The sequence below is a fragment of the Diaporthe citri genome (assembly GCF_014595645.1).
Source record: "Diaporthe citri strain NFHF-8-4 chromosome Unknown scaffold_11, whole genome shotgun sequence".
Classification (NCBI taxonomy): Eukaryota; Fungi; Ascomycota; class Sordariomycetes; order Diaporthales; family Diaporthaceae; genus Diaporthe; species Diaporthe citri.
Window position 1 is genome coordinate 1,329,397 of NW_025064856.1, and position 16,619 is coordinate 1,346,015.

A 16,619-nucleotide genomic window follows, 5' to 3' on the forward strand; every position below is an offset into this window, starting at 1 on the left:
AATGTTCTCTATAAAGCTGATGCGGTCTAGCTACTCCCCGAGACTCCCTGTGGCCCCCAATGCTCTGAAATGAAACGGCTTTACTTCATTCGGACACATGCTGTCAAATCTAGAGCTCGCTAACCATCATGCAAGTAAAGTTTGGTGCCCATGTACTTGGGCTGCATCTGACTGTATCTGGAGATGTGATATGCTGAAGCTGCAGGTAGCTGTGACCGAGCCGTGCAGACGTCTAGCTGGTGAGGTCAATGGGAGCTGTTGAGCTGCCGTGAGTAGAGGCAAAGCCCGTTTTCATCAGCTCCAGGACTCTGCCGAAGCCCTCCAAGTCCTTCAAACAGTGCCCCTCCGCCTCGTCCCTCACCCACTCCAACTTGCTGATCAGTGTCCCCTTCGCATCCGCCTTCCGGCCGGTACGTAACCTCTCCTCGGGGGTCATGCTCTCGGTGATGCGGATCATGATTTCGGATATGTGCGAGTCGTTCTGCAGCTCCTTGCGGACCTCGTACCCGACCGTGTCCTCGCCGAGGATGATGGTCTTGGCGATCTTGCGCAGGGTCTCGATGGCGTTCTGCTTGGTCCCCAGCGGGGCGTCGTCCTTGGTCATCTCGTCGATTGCGTTGACGCAGTCGCAGATGTCGCTGTAGACGTCCCCGGCCATGGTGTACTGGCGGCTGCCGCTGAGGCCGAGCAGCTCGCGGTCGTTGAGGGCGTGCCAAGCCGACTTGCTGTAGTGGTCGAAGTTGGTGACGGGCCTCATCTGCGACAGCGGCACGGCCGGGCGCGTGGTCTGCGCGCTGAGGAGCGGCTGCGGGAGTAGCGGCGGCGGCTGTGGCCTCGCCACCTGTCGCTGGTAGGCGTCCTTGATCGAACGCTGGATCTCCTGGCTGGACGCTGCGCTCTGCAGGAGCAGGTCCCGCAGCGCCTTCTCCTCCAGGGCGGCTATCATGGCCGCCAGGCCAGGTGATGGGCTCTGTGTCGGGGGCGAGGGCTGGGCAGGCCCGGTGGTGTGCAGCGGCTGCTGGCCGGCGTCGGCATCCTCATCGCGGTGGCAATCGCCACAATCGGGCTGGCCACAGCCTGTGCCATGGCAGCGGTCTCCTGTGCGTCTCCGTTTGCTTCTTGGAGACATAAAGAGTTGTAGCAGTGCGTGGGTGAGGTTGTCGGGCAGATCAGGTTTGACAAGTTTTGAAACCAGCATCGCACGTGGTCGTGGCGAGACACGATTCCTGATGTCGTCAAAAATGGGCATGGGTGGCTCGAGCCATTGTGGCTGGGATCTCCATTCTCGTGTGGCTGATGATGTGATGTATCGACGTCGTCCGTTGCTCGGCCCCTCGTGATGACTTCACATCCACCCAATTAATTGCCCGTCACATGAGACCCTGGATCTGAGGTAGGGAAACGCATTTTGAAGGTCTATTTTTGACTCATGTGTCCATAATCGGGTCGTCCTCACTAACAGTCACTGATATCAACCCCGTTTCTTTGAGCGTCAACGGAGGCAACCCCCAAATTTCTATCTTGAGGGCGGGTATTCCCGCAAACGTTGCCGTTATCAGCAGTAAATACAGTCCTACAGTCTGGCTTCTCAAAATCTGTACTGACTCGCTTCAGCAGCTGATACCTCACTTAGTCCTCGTGGTACTGTGCACGGTGCATCACAATGTTGCAGCGCATTGTCACATCGAAAGCTTCCATGTAACAAGCTTTCGATATGACAAAGTCTTTCATCACAACATCAGCCGAAAGCCCTGGCAGCATTTCATTTGCCATTACCAATCTATACCAGAGTAAGATCCCCCATAGATGACTTTTGGCCTCACAAATGACTTCTGGCACTTCCATACATCTTCCACCTTGACAGTGTTAACAACAACACAAATTTGAAACATGCCCATTTTCCACGTCAGTCTGAGTGGATGCATCTCGTTTTAATCACCTTCATCGAGCCCTCCTTCGTGTTTGACAGTGATGCGCTATTCTTGTGAGTGCGGCACGTTTCCAGCAGAGCATGTCGACCATGCCCGATAACGTCCTTGATATTGTATTGGACTATTTGAAGAAAAGATCCAGTACAATGCCGTTATCCTACATGGAACCATTATTTAGCATCATTGTGCTTTGGGACAATGGTGCAGCCACCATGCTGAACGTTCCACCTGTCCCAGCCCAGACGATATGGGCTCCATCAAGCCCTTGCACCGGTTTGGCGAGGTCGTTGTCACTCTCTGTCCCACTTCCAAGCTGCCCCTCATCCCCAAATCCGGCAGCGAAAGCTCGGCCCTCCCTGTTGACAAAGATGGTGTGGCTCCTAGAGCACGAAATATACGCTGCTTGGCCGATGTTAGGCACAGCCACAGGCTGGAGTAGGATGCGTGACCGGCCCTGATCATCGGACATAACTAAACTCCGGTCGCTGATCTGCTCTTGGCTCAGCTTGAATCCATTGTGCTTGTCGATGTATCCCCATACTAGGCAGCGTCCGTCGCCGGTGACGGCTGCTGAGTGCTGTTCCCCGGCTGCAAGGAGCTGGATCGCCTGCCCAGACAGAGCCCGAATTTGTAGAGGGTAGGGGAGAGTTGCACCGTCTTTTCCGGCGGTTTTGGCGTGTCCTGCTTGACCCAGGTTGTTCATGCCCCATGCCCAAGCTCTATCTCGGTTGTCGACTGCCAGGGAGTGGTATGGACCAGCAGCAAGACACCTCACTTCATAACGACTGAGATTGACTAGATGAGGGTAGAAGCTATTATCCGTGTCGTCGTTCTGTGCATAGAGTCTCCGTCCAAGCTGCAGCTTTTCGTTTACACCCCACGACCACACGCGGCCGGAGATGTCCAGTGCGAGGGCGTGGTTGGCCCCGCAAACAACAGACTTGATGTTTTGGAGGCCAGGTATTAGCATAGGAGTAAACTGGCTCTTGATATGCTCTCCATTGTACCCCAGAAAGCGCTTATTCGAGTCACTATCCTGCGTATTTAGCTACGTTAGCAGATCTGTGTACAACATATAACAAAAGTCTGAATCGAGTAAAGATTGATCAGGGCTAGTGTACTTGCCCTAAATGTTCCCCAACCATACACAAGACCTGTCTCAGTGACTGCAAAACTACAGCTATCCCCAGCGGCCACAGAAGTAAACTTTGTTCCGGCGGGAAAGGAGCTCTCGGGGACGAGCGTCGGTGTGGACTTCAGCGGATTCAGTGCCTCGTCTTCGGAGCCGCTGCCGCCACCATCATTGTCACTGGCCTCGGCGTCCATGTCGCGGAGACCACCCTCCCATGCCGTGTCCCTGCCCAATGCGCCTTCATCGTTCCCGGCCCCAGGTGACGATTTTGCCGTCCTGTGTCAGTGCTATCGCATGCATGCCACCGCATGCAATCTGTACGATAGTGTAGCTTCCCTCTTCCCTTCCGTCCACCTTGGGTATGGGGACCGGTAGAGGAGTGCTCTTAATATTAGGTCCAAGGCCAAGCTTTCCACTCATATCTCCAAGCCCAAAGACAAAGACTCTAAGCACATCGGTCGGCGCCTTGTTGATCACGGGGAGAGCAGAGACATCAGGCGGTGACTGCTGGAAGGCTTTGAGCGTTGTTTCCGGGTGAATCGAAAAGCTTCCTGTTTGGCGAGTCCCTGCCGGCGAGCTCCAGGGTGTGGACTCGCCCTCGGGTATGAGCTTCCTCGTAGAATAGTGACTCTGGATTATTCCGTCTCGACTGGTAGTGTGGAGGCGTTTGCTCTTCTTGGACGGCGCGACTGGTGCCTCGTCTGCCGTCTTGCGTTTCCTGGCAGCCATCGACAAAGCTCCACTGAAGGCGGGAGCGCCATCAGCTGGCGCCTGACTGCGCGATGCTCTGGTCAACATCTTGGTTGGCTGCGGTGACTGTATGGAGCTTTTGTGGTACAGCGTATGTAGTAAAACGTTTTCAGCAAAAGGCTTCGACAAAGTGATCTCTGAATGAGGCAGCCAGGTGAAGGTGAAGCTGGAGAGCGCTTAGCGCGAGCTCATACTAATTACACATACGGTGGAGCCAGGATTAGGCTACAGTCACACCCTGTCCTGCATCCCTATTGGCTTGCTCGAACCAACACTTCAAAACCAGAGGCTAATCTAATCATTCCATTTCTGTCAGTCACACTGTCGTGGGTCGACTCCGAGGTCATCGTCCTGTTTAATGTGCCACTTCACCCCAAACGAACGATGGGCCTGGTGTCCTAGGCAGGAGCTAGATGCCGTTGATATTGAGTGGACGAAATCATACTGTCAAAAATTCCGGCTTAATACGAATTGAGATGCCAGGTGGTGGCGGAAGATTTCTTTGCTAAGTCCTTGAGTCAAAAGGTCTCGGTCCAAAAGACGCGTCTGTCAAAGTTGTCGACCGTGCTTTGGAACGTTGACGATGTCCACCCGTTTTGGAGGGGTTACATTGGCCACATGAACCAGACGGTGTTCATATTGGAAAATCCGTACTCTGATCTGTATTCTTTTTTGCTCAGTTCCTGTGATTTGATCTAGGCCTTCCAGAGGTGCCCCAGGGACTAGATTCGTAATGGGCTTCCTTGCAAGTTGCCACACCTATCAAGAACCCGGAAGTTTGTCCGGGCTCACCCGTGTGACCACACATCATCCAAGGTCCCTGATGTTCGCAGTAAGTCAGTATTTCAATAATTAATTGTCCGACGCAATCATCTCAAATGTAGTGCATGAAGCTGCTCAGGGCCCCGGCATTCAGACGGGCGCAGTCCACCACGTCCACCACGAACTTGATCTTCGGGGCACCCCGGGCGCAGTATTTGTATGCCCCCAGCTCTAGCTGCTTGCCAACTGAGTGACAGTCTTTCTTCGAGCGATGACTCACACTCCGCGGACAGTCATCGTGATGGCTGATCTCACACTGTCTTACTCGGGTACGGATCAGACGTCTTGTCGTCGACCATGAGTGGTCTTAAGGACATGACTGTGTACAACAACCTCAACGTCGTGAGTAAGATCATTTAATGACAGATCCAGCTAGAGGAGTTCAAAGCCCAACAAGCGACCTGACAGCGTTCGCAATGGGCGGTATGGAAGTGAACAGCACAGTGATCGTCCCAAACAGGCTCATCGAAAGGCTGGACAGCGCAGCAGCTCTGGGATCCGTTCGGAGCAGCAGGGCTGTCGCCACAGCGGAGGAGTTAGCGCCCAGCGTCACGCCGCGGGTGACGTAGTCATCTGTTAAGAGCAGAGACACCAAGTTAGCTTTTGCATATTTGCACGCTAAAAGCACCGACGGAAAAAGAGCGAGAAAGGCACAACAGCCACTCACCCTCAGGGATCTTGAGCCAAGTCAACACCCTCCCCCCAACAAGCGCGCCCACGACCCCACTCATGATAGCCACAGCAGCAACGGTCCTCTCGTCACCGCCCAGGTTCGCCGTGGCAGGGATCGCGAGCGCCAGCGTCAAACTCCTGCTCGCGAACGCCAGGCTCCGGGTGGCCGAGATCCCCACCGCGAGGCAGACCGTCGGGTACGCGTACAGGCTGCCGATGCTGAGGACGACGTTGGGCACGATTATGGCGGCGAAGTGCTCGACCAGCTCGCGGCGGTACTGGTACATGGGCAGGGCCAGGCTGACGATGGAGGCGTCCAGGACGGTGGAGAGGATGTCGCCTGCGCCTGGGAGGTGGCCTGTGGTGGCGGTGGCGTGCTGCCAGAGCTGGAGGTACTTGTTGCCTGTGGTGTATTGTTCTAGGACTGGCTTGAGGGGCTGGTTGTGGATAAGGCCGAAGACCCAGATGCCGAGGACGGTTATGAGGGCTGACACGATGACTGGGTGGAGGACTTGTTTCCAGTTTGGTGGGAGGGACAGCGCGACGAAGTACATTAGGATTGTGAAGGTGAGTTGCAGGGGCATGGCGTACCCGTTGGCGTAGTAGATGGGCAGGCCGACGAATAGCAGGAAAACGAGGTAGGTGACTGTATCGAGGTGCCTCTGGATGATGGCAGCCCAGAGGCGGGCCCGTGGAGGCGCCGGCGGGGCTTGTGGCGGAAGTGGTGGTGGGCTCGCAGGGGCCTCTGGGAGGTCTGGTGTTGTGCTGGTTGGGCCATGCTCAGCAATGGGCTGGATGTGGGATGGTTCGTGGGATTGGCCAGGTGGAGTGAGGTCGTCGAGGGCGACGGCTGACGTTTGCGCCGAGACGTCCGTGGACAGTGGAGGTGTCTCCTGGGGAGGAGGCGTCCTGGTCAGGTCAATCTCGTCTTCTTGGGGCCCAAGCTCCTCGGCTCTTGTAGCCTGGGCCTTCTTGTGGGAGCCTGTGATAAGTTGCAGGCCTCGGGTCATGTAGGCCGTGCCGATGAACATGACGACGAAGCCGACGGCTGCGTGAAGTATGTTGTGATTAGAGAACTGTGAAATAAATCCATGTGCTCGTTTTTTACCTACCAAACACAGCAATGATCTTCCCAACCTCTGCTGCGCTGATGGGTGGGCTGAGAGGCAGCGTGACGAAGGTCGGCGTAAAAAGGATGCTAATCCAACGCAGAGACCAACCAGCCTGTCCACCATATCAGTCATTGGTCTCTAGTGCAAGCGAAACGCACCACGTGAGACTCACAGGAACATCTATAACGGCCACAGCTCGCCGTGTTCGACTAGGCCCAATGACCAGCTCACTCAACCACAGGCCGGCGAAGAGCAGCAGCATGCAAGCCACCGAGGCAGGGAACGAGATCGAGACATGCTTGAAGAGGGTGTCGACGCCGAAGCACGCCACGAGGATCACGAGGATTCCGGTAGGCACTGCGATCCAAGACCTTAATGTTTTCTCCCGTGAGTTCCAAAGCGCCTGCGAGGTGTGAGAACAGACTCATTGAGCTCGTGGTCATGCAACGAAACGAGACGGGGTGAGGGAAATACCAGCTTCGTGGCTGTCAGTGCATCGGCGGCGATGTCAAGCAGACCAGCCACGTCTGTTGCAAAGCGGTTGAATGAGCCAGCCATGATCTAATCCAGCACTGTGGGTGCCAAGATGTGGCAGCCGCCGCATGAAGGGGGTGAGGCAAGGACGTTGACTGGGCTGCCGACGTCTCCGGCGAACGACCGGGCTTGGCGAGATCGGAACCGGAATGCGCCGGACCACTGCAGAGCTAGGACTCCACTTTAGTCCACATATGACACCCCGAACATCCAACCAGCTGGATACGATCAGGTAATAGAAGCAATTGTCATGAAATTCGTCTAATGAAGTGATGAGAAAGTCGGCACGCTTCCTTCTGTGTTGTGCCTCTCAGAGTGCAGGCTATTCTCTGGCCCGGTCCAGCAAAAAAAGCCAATGTCCCTCTCCGTTTCATAAAGACATAGAAGAGCAAACCATCCATATTCCGATCTCAAATGCCACCCAGTTCCATTACGCATTTGAGGAGGTCCAAAACTTCAACCCTCATCCCCGGCCCATCCGAGAACTCGGGACCCGTGAGGGACAATCCCAAACGCCCAATCAGCAAAGATCGATGTTGAGTCAGATGCAGACGAACGCTGCAAACCACCTACGAGACTGGCCTCACTTCGGGAGGTTGTAACTGACCATAACCCCAAACTTCACCTTGTTCCGCTGCTCCAACGAATTCTCGAAAGTCTCGTCGCCTTTCTTGCCCTTGTAGATGTCCATGACCTTGATGAGACAATCGCGCGGATCGCCCATGGCCTCGAGAGGGAGGGCTGGATCAGTCCGCAGTTTCTGGGCAGAAATTTGATGTAGTACTTCGGACAAAGCTGGAGAAACTCCTTCTTCAAGTCATACGAGTGTGAGAGCTCGAACTTGGCGGCCTCCGGGTTGTCGGACTTCTTGAGTTTGTAGCCTTGTCGGCGTGCATGATCTACATCGAACCGTCAGTGAGATTCAGTCAGCCGGGGGCAAGATTACTGGCCTCTGTACTCGTCGCACCAGGCGACTTCTTTCTTCTTCGTCACCTCCACCACGTAGTAGAACTCCTCGATGTTGGGAAAGCAATCCAAGAAGCAGGCCTGCTCCATGGGGCAGAACTTGTAACTCGCGCAATCCAAATTCAGCGGTGATCCAGCAGGGCACCAGCATTGGAAAGGCGAGCGGCGTCCGCATCCAGGGTGGGATTTCTTGTAGTGAACCGCCACACGCTTCAAGTGCCTCGTCTTGCGACGAATGTCCATCATTTCCATCCGCCCGTCGACGTGCTCGAACCAGGACGACGCATCCGCTGTCCCTCCCCGCTCAAACTCAAGGATGACCAGGTCTGTGGCAACGTCAATGGCCGCACCTTTCCGGTTTGAAGTGGCAGTATGAGTGAGGATTGGCTGTAAATCAACCATGGACCTTCGGAATCCAGTTTGGAAGCTGGCATTGGCGAGTTTCGAAAACGCCTCCTTTGACTTCCTTGGCCTGCGGATATCATTCAAGTTTGCCTTCTCAAGCTTGTATTTTGCGAGGTCAAGCCCCTCAAGCTTTAGCTTCTCAGGCTTTGGCTGCTTGTAGTTGCAGTTCCATAGCATGGACTTCCACCAGCGGTATGCCGAAGGGTCATAGCTGCTTGGAAGAGCCCAGAGGTCATATGTGTGTGTAATCCAAGTATTGGGGTGATGTGGGGGCTGTTTAGACCTTGCAAACTTGAAAGTATGGCAGGCTGGCTTCTGCATGGCCTCGCTCCAGATCATATGCTGGATCTCAGCGGGGAACCTAGAGAACTCGATGCGCTGATTCGGCTTCGACTTCGACTTCTGAACACGGTTTTGAACCTTGGTGAGAGCATGAGTAGAGCCCGGCGCGCCACCTTTCTTTTGGGCTTTGTGTCCGGCCTCAAGCTTAGCGATGGCCGGAGGCGGCATGATGAACGTATGGAATGAGTGATTGGAAGGGAACAGATGTGTTTGATGGTCGCCAAGCTGCAACTGTAGCCTGAAGACTGGATGGATCAAGTGTAATGGGATATTGGACAATTCAGAGTGGATTTGGAAGCTCCCCGCGATCTGTACTAAATGGTCAGTCTAGAGTGACGTATCCAGAAGGCTTGGACACCAATATTCTACCTGAATTGTTTGACCGATGGAATGAAACCAAAATGGGGTCCGTGGTTGGTGCCGCCTAACCCGTTTGTCACACTGGCTAGCTGGTTGTAAGAGAACATCACCGTCAGTCATCAATTATAGTGCGGGGAAGGGTAAAGCAAGGACGAACAAACACTTACTTGATTTGGTGAAAGTATCCACGGCTTTCCAAATGGTTCTCTTCTGTCGAAGGCTTGAGTCCCCAGGTATGGTATGCTGTTGAGTCTGCAACGGTGACCACTCGACTGGTTGTCCACGGGGATGTCCAGTATCCACAGTGACTGAAGGACCCTTGTCAGACCCTCAAATGGATAAGAATGTAGTGAAGAAACAGGGAAGTATGCCGATGCTGTACGTGGGGTGTTTCTCCCACTTGAAACGCGTGGGTAGGATATCCAAGCTGTTGCCGATGGCAAACAGTAGCTGGGACAGCTCACCGAGATGTCGCTTGTATTGAAGATGAATTGGTTAGTGACAACGATGGGACTCCATGAAGAGCTTCATGGTTGAGAAATCAATCGACTCAAGCAGTTGTGAAAGGTATCCTGTGGTTGTAAAGAACGAAGCTTCCAGAATGGCCACGGTCGAGCAGAGTTGGTCGGACGCAAACCATCAAGAAGGGCGGGGTGCCTGGAAGTTTTCTCAAGGCAAGCTGGGTCTAAGGTTCCTGCTGCCCGAACGTGAAATTTGTGATCGCGGGGTAATAAGACCAGGAGTCTTGCCCCGTTTGACTGTCAGGAAGAACAAGTAGGTCTGAGGATCGCTGGACACTCTCGAGGCGTAAGAGTGGCAATAACAGAAGAGATCCCAGAACCACACTGGGAATCGAGGTTGTCGGACTGATGCCTTTTGTCAACTTGATAATTGCCAGCTTCGGCGGCAATTCTGACAGGTACTGGGGAAGTGTAGGCTTTCCCAGCAGACTTCAGCTGACAGTCACAAGGGGACCTGTCAAAAGCTGGCAGTCAAAGGCTGCCAGTTTTGGAGGACAGCCAGGCTTTTCAAGTCGTCGGCAGGCATTGTTGGGATGAATATGGCTCTCCCCAAATTCCAAGCCGGCCGAAATGGTGCCAAACTCACGCTGCCAGCGAAGCTCTCCATCATATCAGACCACAGCTGGCGTACCAATCTTGTGCCTCCGTGTCCTTTTAGGGATGAAGCTTCAAGAATCCAGGGAATTTCAACGCCCAGCAGAGAAGCTCTCCATTGAGTCGTCCTGGGTACCTGGAAGTGAGGCTCTCGCCATCTCATGACCGCATGGCCAAGGCAGCCTTGATCCTGAGCACAATGTTGGCTCCTCATGTGCAATGGGTCTTTACCGTCCATTCTTCTTGCCTCCCCTCTTTGGTGTTCTGGAGGGTTGTGAAGGGCTTTCGAAAACTGAGAGCTTCGTACCGGCGATCATTCTTCAGAAGTATCTTCTGAATCATTGTGGTTGGTTTTCGTCTGTCTGAGGCTGCGATGGTGTTGGTGATTGAAATGTTGATGTCGTCCGGGCGAGTTGGCGGAGAGGTTCCAAGGAGGATCCTTTCTACTCTTTCTTGAGCAAGATTGGCTGCTTGTCAGCAGTGCTGGCCGGAAAGTGATGGTACTCCTGGAAGTCACGATAGATCTGCGCCTATGAGTAACCCACCTAGTACCTGATGCTACCTACTGGATAGGTACCTACCTAGGTAACTACTTTATGGTGATGCTTGTGAGGGTCAGGCCCAGCGGTAGGTCAATACATCCCACAGCCAAGGTAAGATTATGCTCACTGACAAGTATAAGAGGAAATCTCTGAAGCACTGCATTGGGCCAAGATGCTATGCATGGTTCTCGTTGTCTTCTGAGTTGTAGTTTTGCTGCTTATGAAATCTTGTTGCAAATTTTTCTCACCTCAGCAGGAAAAAGACTAAGGTCATTGACTTATACTAATCCTCAAGCCTTTGTGTCTTGCTCCCCAGCCATACATGACAACTCTCAAATAGCTGTAGTCATTGGGACTTGTGGTACAAACACATTTGTCATGACAATCTTCCTACCATAGCAAACACTAGCCTTTGCCAGGGTCAACTTGGGCAGACATTGTCACCAAATATCACAAAGACGCAAGCAGATTCAATCATGATGAAGAAACGCTTTGTTTTCATTCAACTAATGCATGATCTCAATCCTTGGGCAAATGCGAATCATTGACCACAGTGTCCCAACCCTCCCTTGACCTCAGGAAGTTCTCAACCCGGTCCTCCCTGGTAAGCATGGCCTTCTCCTTCCTCCGCCTCCACATCTCCTCGCTGATGTGGTTATCCTTCTTCTCCTGCATCTCAACGAGGTACATGCCATGGGACCCAGCCCTCGTGGCCTGGCCCCAGCCACCAAGCAACACGAAGACACAGATGGTCATGACAAACATCCCGTGGCTCATATAACGCGGCTCCGATTTGCCAGCCGCGCCATCCCGGCGGCTATTGTTCTCCCAGTGCCAGCGCTCCCAGTCCTCCCAGGTGGCGTTGTGGGCGGCAGTGCCGGTCTGCGCGCGCCAGGCGCGGTCGGCCTCGCGGTAGGCCGTATTGGACATATTGGAAGTGCCGCCCCAGCCCGCGCCGTAGAGGTCATAGGCGCGGCGCTTGGTCGGGTCCGAGAGGATGTCGTTGGCGGCGACGACGAGGCGGTAGCGCTCCAGCTTTGCCTTCTGGGTGATGGCCCCGTTGAGGTTGGAGGTGAATGCGTGGCGGTCTGGGTGGTAGAGCTTCACCAGCTGGTAGAAGGTCTTCTTGCTGTAGGGGGTGGACTTGGCCTGGTCGAAGATCTCGTAGGGGGTCGGGTTCTTGCACTTTGGCCAAGTCGGAGATGCCGGGTCATCATCGTCGCGGCGGGGTTCGTCTCGGACGGTGGCGTACGACCGTGATGAGCGCCATTGGCTCGGTATCGATAGTCTTTTCCTGCGTGGTGGTTGGAAATGGGGCGTGGATTGTATTGCTGTCGATGTCGATGGTGAGGAAGGACCAGTCGATGACGTTATGGATGCAGCTGTGGGGAGAGACAGAGCCGACGAGAGGCTGCCGCTGGAACACAGCGCGATAGCAGGCTTTTTCAAGAGCATGGTGGGCTTGAGGGAGGAAGCAGCCGAGCAGAAAGCATCGTGGCTGCTGTCTACACCCTGATATTTGAAGGCGAGAGTGTGATGGTGGAGATGTCAATAACTTGCGCAAACATGCGCAGCTCTGCGCAAGTAATCTGCAAGTCCTCGCCTAAGAGCATCAGACGACGTCGGAGATACTGCAGTCGTCTACTAGCGGCCCAGAGCCGACCGATCCCACACCAGGTTCCAGGTGGACGGCATCAAGGTTCGTCATTGGCTGAACCTTGGGCCTGCCCCGCGTCTTCCGATCGTCCCTTGGGCCCTGGGCTTGTGCTCAAGCTTTTGAGAGTCCGTGGTAGGCATGGCGTTGACATGTTTCTGCTGGTGGAGATGCAGACCTTCGATCCCTGCGAGAGACAAATGAGTCGACAGTACGGTAGGTGCGGATAGCCTGCAGAAGAGAATGCAGAGAACTGGAAAAAAAACATTGAATCTGGCCAAGTACCTAGGTATCTGTATGCCGCAAGTGGCAGGAGGTGAGGGGTTAAGGACGTTACCGTGACCGTTACTGGTCAGCTGGTAAACTGTACCACAGTAGGCCGTAGACGGTCACCGTAATCCACCCCGCAGGTCCAGTTGGTCGCAGGGTACGTACCTCACCCGCTGGCCCCTCCAGCCAATGGACAGCCGAAACGGTCCAAGGAACCCCTGTCTCAGCATCTTGGCCCGCGGCTTCTTGCTGTTGCTTCTTCTGCTGCAGGCTGCAGCTGGCGTTGAGCCGCTAGGGGCCAGGCCTGGCAAAATCGGTCTGCTCGTCAAGCGTCGAACGTCTCGACTGCACTCCGTCCTCCCGTCACCACCAACACCACACCACCACTGCACAATTCTTCCTCCCACCCAAGCCTGAAAAGGGACGAAAACAACACGACCGCCTCCATAACACAATCAACATTGCCATCAGAGACCTCTCCCAGCCTATTGAGCTGAACTGAACCTGCATCCTTCCTGCACGCGCACAATTGTCCATACCACTTTTCCCCCTCTCCCAAACAGAGCTCTCTCCCACTCGCGACTCGGCCCTTTCTCTCCCACTCCTCGACGACGACGACAGCGACCTCGACCAGAGACACGGCTCACTCCACCTTGGCCGTCTGCACAACTCCTGAGCATCACCCACACGACCGCCAGCTTCTGCTGTCCCACATTTTCTTCCCACCCCGACCTTCGTGAGGCGACGTGGCGCAACCTTCCCCGCCAGCCACCCCCATTGATTCTTCCCTTCCCTCGTCGACAAACGAGCCAGTCCACTGTGACTCCAACCTGTGAATACGCCAACACCACACCTACCCTGTCTCCTGCGCATAAAATCTCCAGTCTTGGTCCTTAGCCAAGATGTCCGAACAAACAAATGTCGCCGACCAATTGACCGAAAAGCTGCGCGCAAGCAACGTCCAGGATGGAGCCCCTTCAGAGGACTGGAAGCAGAAGCTGAACCTCCCAGCGAAGGACAACCGACAGCAGACAGAGGTGTGTCCATCTACTCCATCTACAGCCGTCACCCTGTCCCATGCGTTCGCGCGTGCCTTGCACTGAGCCTGCAGCTAACAACCTATCTCTGCCCCGCAGGATGTGACCAACACCAAGGGTTTCGAATTCGAGGACTTCAAGCTTTCGCGCGATCTGATGATGGGCATATTCGAAGCAGGTTTTGACAAGCCCTCGCCGATCCAAGAAGAGAGCATCCCCGTCGCCCTGCAAGGCCGCGACATATTAGCCCGAGCAAAGAACGGAACAGGAAAGACCGCCGCCTTCATCATCCCATGTCTCCAGAGGGTCAAACCTCAAGTCTCCCGTATCCAATGCCTCATCCTCGTCCCCACACGAGAGCTTGCCCTGCAGACATCACATGTGTGCAAGACTCTGGGCAAGCACCTCAACATCAACGTCATGGTCACAACCGGTGGCACCGGCCTGCGAGATGACATCCTCCGTCTCAGCGAGCCCGTCCACGTCCTCGTCGGCACCCCCGGCCGAGTAGCAGATCTTGCAAGACAGAACGTTGCCGACCTGAGCGAATGCCCCATGCTCGTTATGGACGAAGCAGATAAGCTGCTCTCGGTCGAGTTCCTTCAGTCTATCGAGGAGATCCTTGGACGTCATCCCAAGGACCGTCAGCTCATGCTCTTCTCCGCGACCTTCCCAATCTCCGTCAAAGACTTTTCCGACAAGCACATGAACACCCCTTACGAGATCAACCTTATGGACGAGCTCACGCTACGCGGCATCACGCAGTACTACGCTTTTATAGAGGAGAAGCAGAAGGTGCACTGCCTGAACACGCTCTTCTCCAAACTGCAGATCAACCAGTCCATCATCTTCTGCAACTCCACCAACCGTGTCGAGCTTCTTGCCAAGAAGATCACCGAGCTCGGCTACTCGTGCTTTTACAGCCACGCCAAAATGCCCCAGGCCGCCCGAAACCGAGTGTTTCACGACTTCCGCAACGGTGTCTGCCGCAATCTCGTGTGCTCCGACTTGCTTACCCGTGGAATTGACATCCAGGCCGTCAACGTTGTCATCAACTTCGATTTCCCAAAGAATGCCGAAACCTACCTCCACCGCATCGGACGTTCCGGCCGATACGGTCATCTTGGTCTAGCTATCAACCTTATCAACTGGGAGGACCGTTTCAACCTCTACAACATCGAGCAGGACTTGGGAATTGACATCCAGCCCATCCCATCGACCATCGACAAGAGCCTCTACGTGTACGACAATCCCGAATCCATCCCTCGCCCAATGAAGCCGGCCCAGCAGCAGCAACAACAGCAGCAGCAGCAGCAGCAGCAGCCTCAACAGGCACAGTCCTCATCCTACCAGTCTCAAACTCAGCCCCAGCCTCAGTCCCAGCCCCAGCAGGCACTGGGCCAAAATGACTACCGCCAGAATGGGCAACACCGTCAGTACCAAGGCAACCGCCAGGGAGGCTCCAGGGGAGGCGGCTCAGGCGGTCGCGGTCGGGGCGGCTACCAAGGCCAGGGCCGGGGATTCCAGGGTTACGGCGGCCAGCGCGGCGGTCGTGGTCAAGGTCCTCCGGCACCTGCACCACAGGCATAATTCCTCTCCATGTCCGTCGGTCTGATGGATGCGGTTGTTGTTTTGTTTCATTTCTGTCACGGTTCCTCTTTGGAATTTTTGAATTATCTTCTCTTCGACTTTCTGCTCTTTGGTTTTTACAGTCAGATGATATCCTAGACCGGATCGCGCTTTGAAGGGACCCTTCTGCCCTGCTAATTTCTCACTCTCCGCTGTCACCTCAAACAAAAATCCTCCTCACCCCTCGGCGGTGGCACTAACGACGTTTTTCTCATGATACCAGCATTCATTGGAACGTTGGGGGCCGTCCTCATCGTGGCCGTCATCTCGGCCATACTTGATATTTGGACAGCATTTTGTGTTGCAAGAAAGGACACGGGGGCAGGCCGCGGTGTCTATGCTTCGTGGTAATAGCAATGGGTCCCACAAAATGAAGGGGTTGGTCCTAGATCTCTGATTAATATGCTTCTTCACGCTTCTTTCCGACGGCGAATTTGGCGTTTTGCGAAAAGGAGGCATCATATATAACGGTGTCCGGAGTACCACCGCGGTGAGACGGATGGAACCGGTTATGGAGTTGGATGGATTTCCATTCACGGACAGGCTTGCATGGCCAAGGACAAATGCAAAATGGGGCTGGGTTCTTTCGTCACGGTGTGCCATTGGAGGCGTGGCCTCGAAACCATATTCTGTACCCACAGAAGCATGTTTGCGGTGCGAAAGCATGCATGTGGAATGCGGAGGTAGTGCAGCGTGAGGCGCTGTACCGACGTGATTTCATGACTATAACGGAACGAACTCATGACGGGGCGGGGGATGCGATGATAGCGAACGATGGAAGTGGCACCCGAGTGTTCGGACTGGGTGCCAGGACAAGACGGCCTACTGCCTGGCCCTGCGACTGAATCTCTGCAGCCGATGCAGATTTTCGGTTGCGCCATTGACCGTGGCGGATCACTGCGATTTGTCGACACAACACAAGCCCTCTACGCTTGCTGAACAAGCACATACTCCGCGGGGGCACACACTTTATCTTCACGACACGGCAACTTTGGAGCTCATGGTGCCATCGCGCACCAACCTCGAGCATGACACTAAAACCTCACTCTCTGCGGCAACTCAACCTCCCGTCCAGACAATCGATGTGCAAAGACGACTTGGCAATCTCATTCCACCTTGCATGGCCCATGCTCACTCCGGTCTAGGTGCTTATGGCCGAAAGCATCGACTTGTTGGGCGAACGGGTGCCGCACTCGCCAACCTCAAGAATCACCACATAAAAATAACACAAAAAGCAATGGAGAGGGGACAAGGGTTGCGACGGAAGGAATGGCAGGGATGTATGGGCTTTCGGCATCAAGCGGGCTGGCTGACTCGACTGCTATGTGTGGTGGTCAGGACCACGC

The 16,619-nt window shown here is 54.7% G+C and overlaps 8 protein-coding genes across 8 annotated transcripts; 1 reads left to right on the top strand and 7 right to left on the bottom strand.

The window, feature by feature from the left end:
• Nucleotides 1-232: 232 nt before the first annotated feature.
• INS49_004178 (uncharacterized protein) lies at nucleotides 233-1,249 on the bottom strand (the record flags this gene model as incomplete). The annotated part of the gene is made up of 1 exon (XM_043164968.1): nucleotides 233-1,249. The coding sequence occupies one exon, from the start codon at nucleotides 1,247-1,249 to the stop codon at nucleotides 233-235; it is 1,017 nt and encodes a 338-aa protein (XP_043018618.1).
• An 839-nt stretch (nucleotides 1,250-2,088) lies between these two features.
• On the bottom strand, nucleotides 2,089-3,257 carry INS49_004179 (uncharacterized protein; the record flags this gene model as incomplete). The annotated part of the gene is made up of 2 exons (XM_043164969.1): nucleotides 2,089-2,967; nucleotides 3,129-3,257. 2 exons carry the CDS (start codon nucleotides 3,255-3,257, stop codon nucleotides 2,089-2,091), a joined length of 1,008 nt encoding a protein of 335 aa, XP_043018619.1.
• A 46-nt stretch (nucleotides 3,258-3,303) lies between these two features.
• On the bottom strand, nucleotides 3,304-3,861 carry INS49_004180 (uncharacterized protein; the record flags this gene model as incomplete). The annotated part of the gene is made up of 1 exon (XM_043164970.1): nucleotides 3,304-3,861. One exon carries the CDS (start codon nucleotides 3,859-3,861, stop codon nucleotides 3,304-3,306), a length of 558 nt encoding a protein of 185 aa, XP_043018620.1.
• An 826-nt stretch (nucleotides 3,862-4,687) lies between these two features.
• On the bottom strand, nucleotides 4,688-4,952 carry INS49_004181 (uncharacterized protein; the record flags this gene model as incomplete). Its single annotated transcript, XM_043164971.1, has 2 exons — nucleotides 4,688-4,821; nucleotides 4,901-4,952. 2 exons carry the CDS (start codon nucleotides 4,950-4,952, stop codon nucleotides 4,688-4,690), a joined length of 186 nt encoding a protein of 61 aa, XP_043018621.1.
• Nucleotides 4,953-5,017: 65 nt separating this feature from the next.
• INS49_004182 (uncharacterized protein) lies at nucleotides 5,018-6,977 on the bottom strand (the record flags this gene model as incomplete). The annotated part of the gene is made up of 5 exons (XM_043164972.1): nucleotides 5,018-5,208; nucleotides 5,303-6,355; nucleotides 6,420-6,531; nucleotides 6,592-6,822; nucleotides 6,894-6,977. The coding sequence occupies 5 exons, from the start codon at nucleotides 6,975-6,977 to the stop codon at nucleotides 5,018-5,020; spliced, it is 1,671 nt and encodes a 556-aa protein (XP_043018622.1).
• A 559-nt stretch (nucleotides 6,978-7,536) lies between these two features.
• On the bottom strand, nucleotides 7,537-8,834 carry INS49_004183 (uncharacterized protein; the record flags this gene model as incomplete). Its single annotated transcript, XM_043164973.1, has 3 exons — nucleotides 7,537-7,713; nucleotides 7,777-7,852; nucleotides 7,912-8,834. 3 exons carry the CDS (start codon nucleotides 8,832-8,834, stop codon nucleotides 7,537-7,539), a joined length of 1,176 nt encoding a protein of 391 aa, XP_043018623.1.
• Nucleotides 8,835-11,202: 2,368 nt separating this feature from the next.
• Nucleotides 11,203-12,138, bottom strand: INS49_004184 (uncharacterized protein; the record flags this gene model as incomplete). The annotated part of the gene is made up of 1 exon (XM_043164974.1): nucleotides 11,203-12,138. One exon carries the CDS (start codon nucleotides 12,136-12,138, stop codon nucleotides 11,203-11,205), a length of 936 nt encoding a protein of 311 aa, XP_043018624.1.
• A 1,371-nt stretch (nucleotides 12,139-13,509) lies between these two features.
• INS49_004185 (uncharacterized protein) lies at nucleotides 13,510-15,234 on the top strand (the record flags this gene model as incomplete). Its single annotated transcript, XM_043164975.1, has 2 exons — nucleotides 13,510-13,644; nucleotides 13,744-15,234. The coding sequence occupies 2 exons, from the start codon at nucleotides 13,510-13,512 to the stop codon at nucleotides 15,232-15,234; spliced, it is 1,626 nt and encodes a 541-aa protein (XP_043018625.1).
• Nucleotides 15,235-16,619: the final 1,385 nt, after the last annotated feature.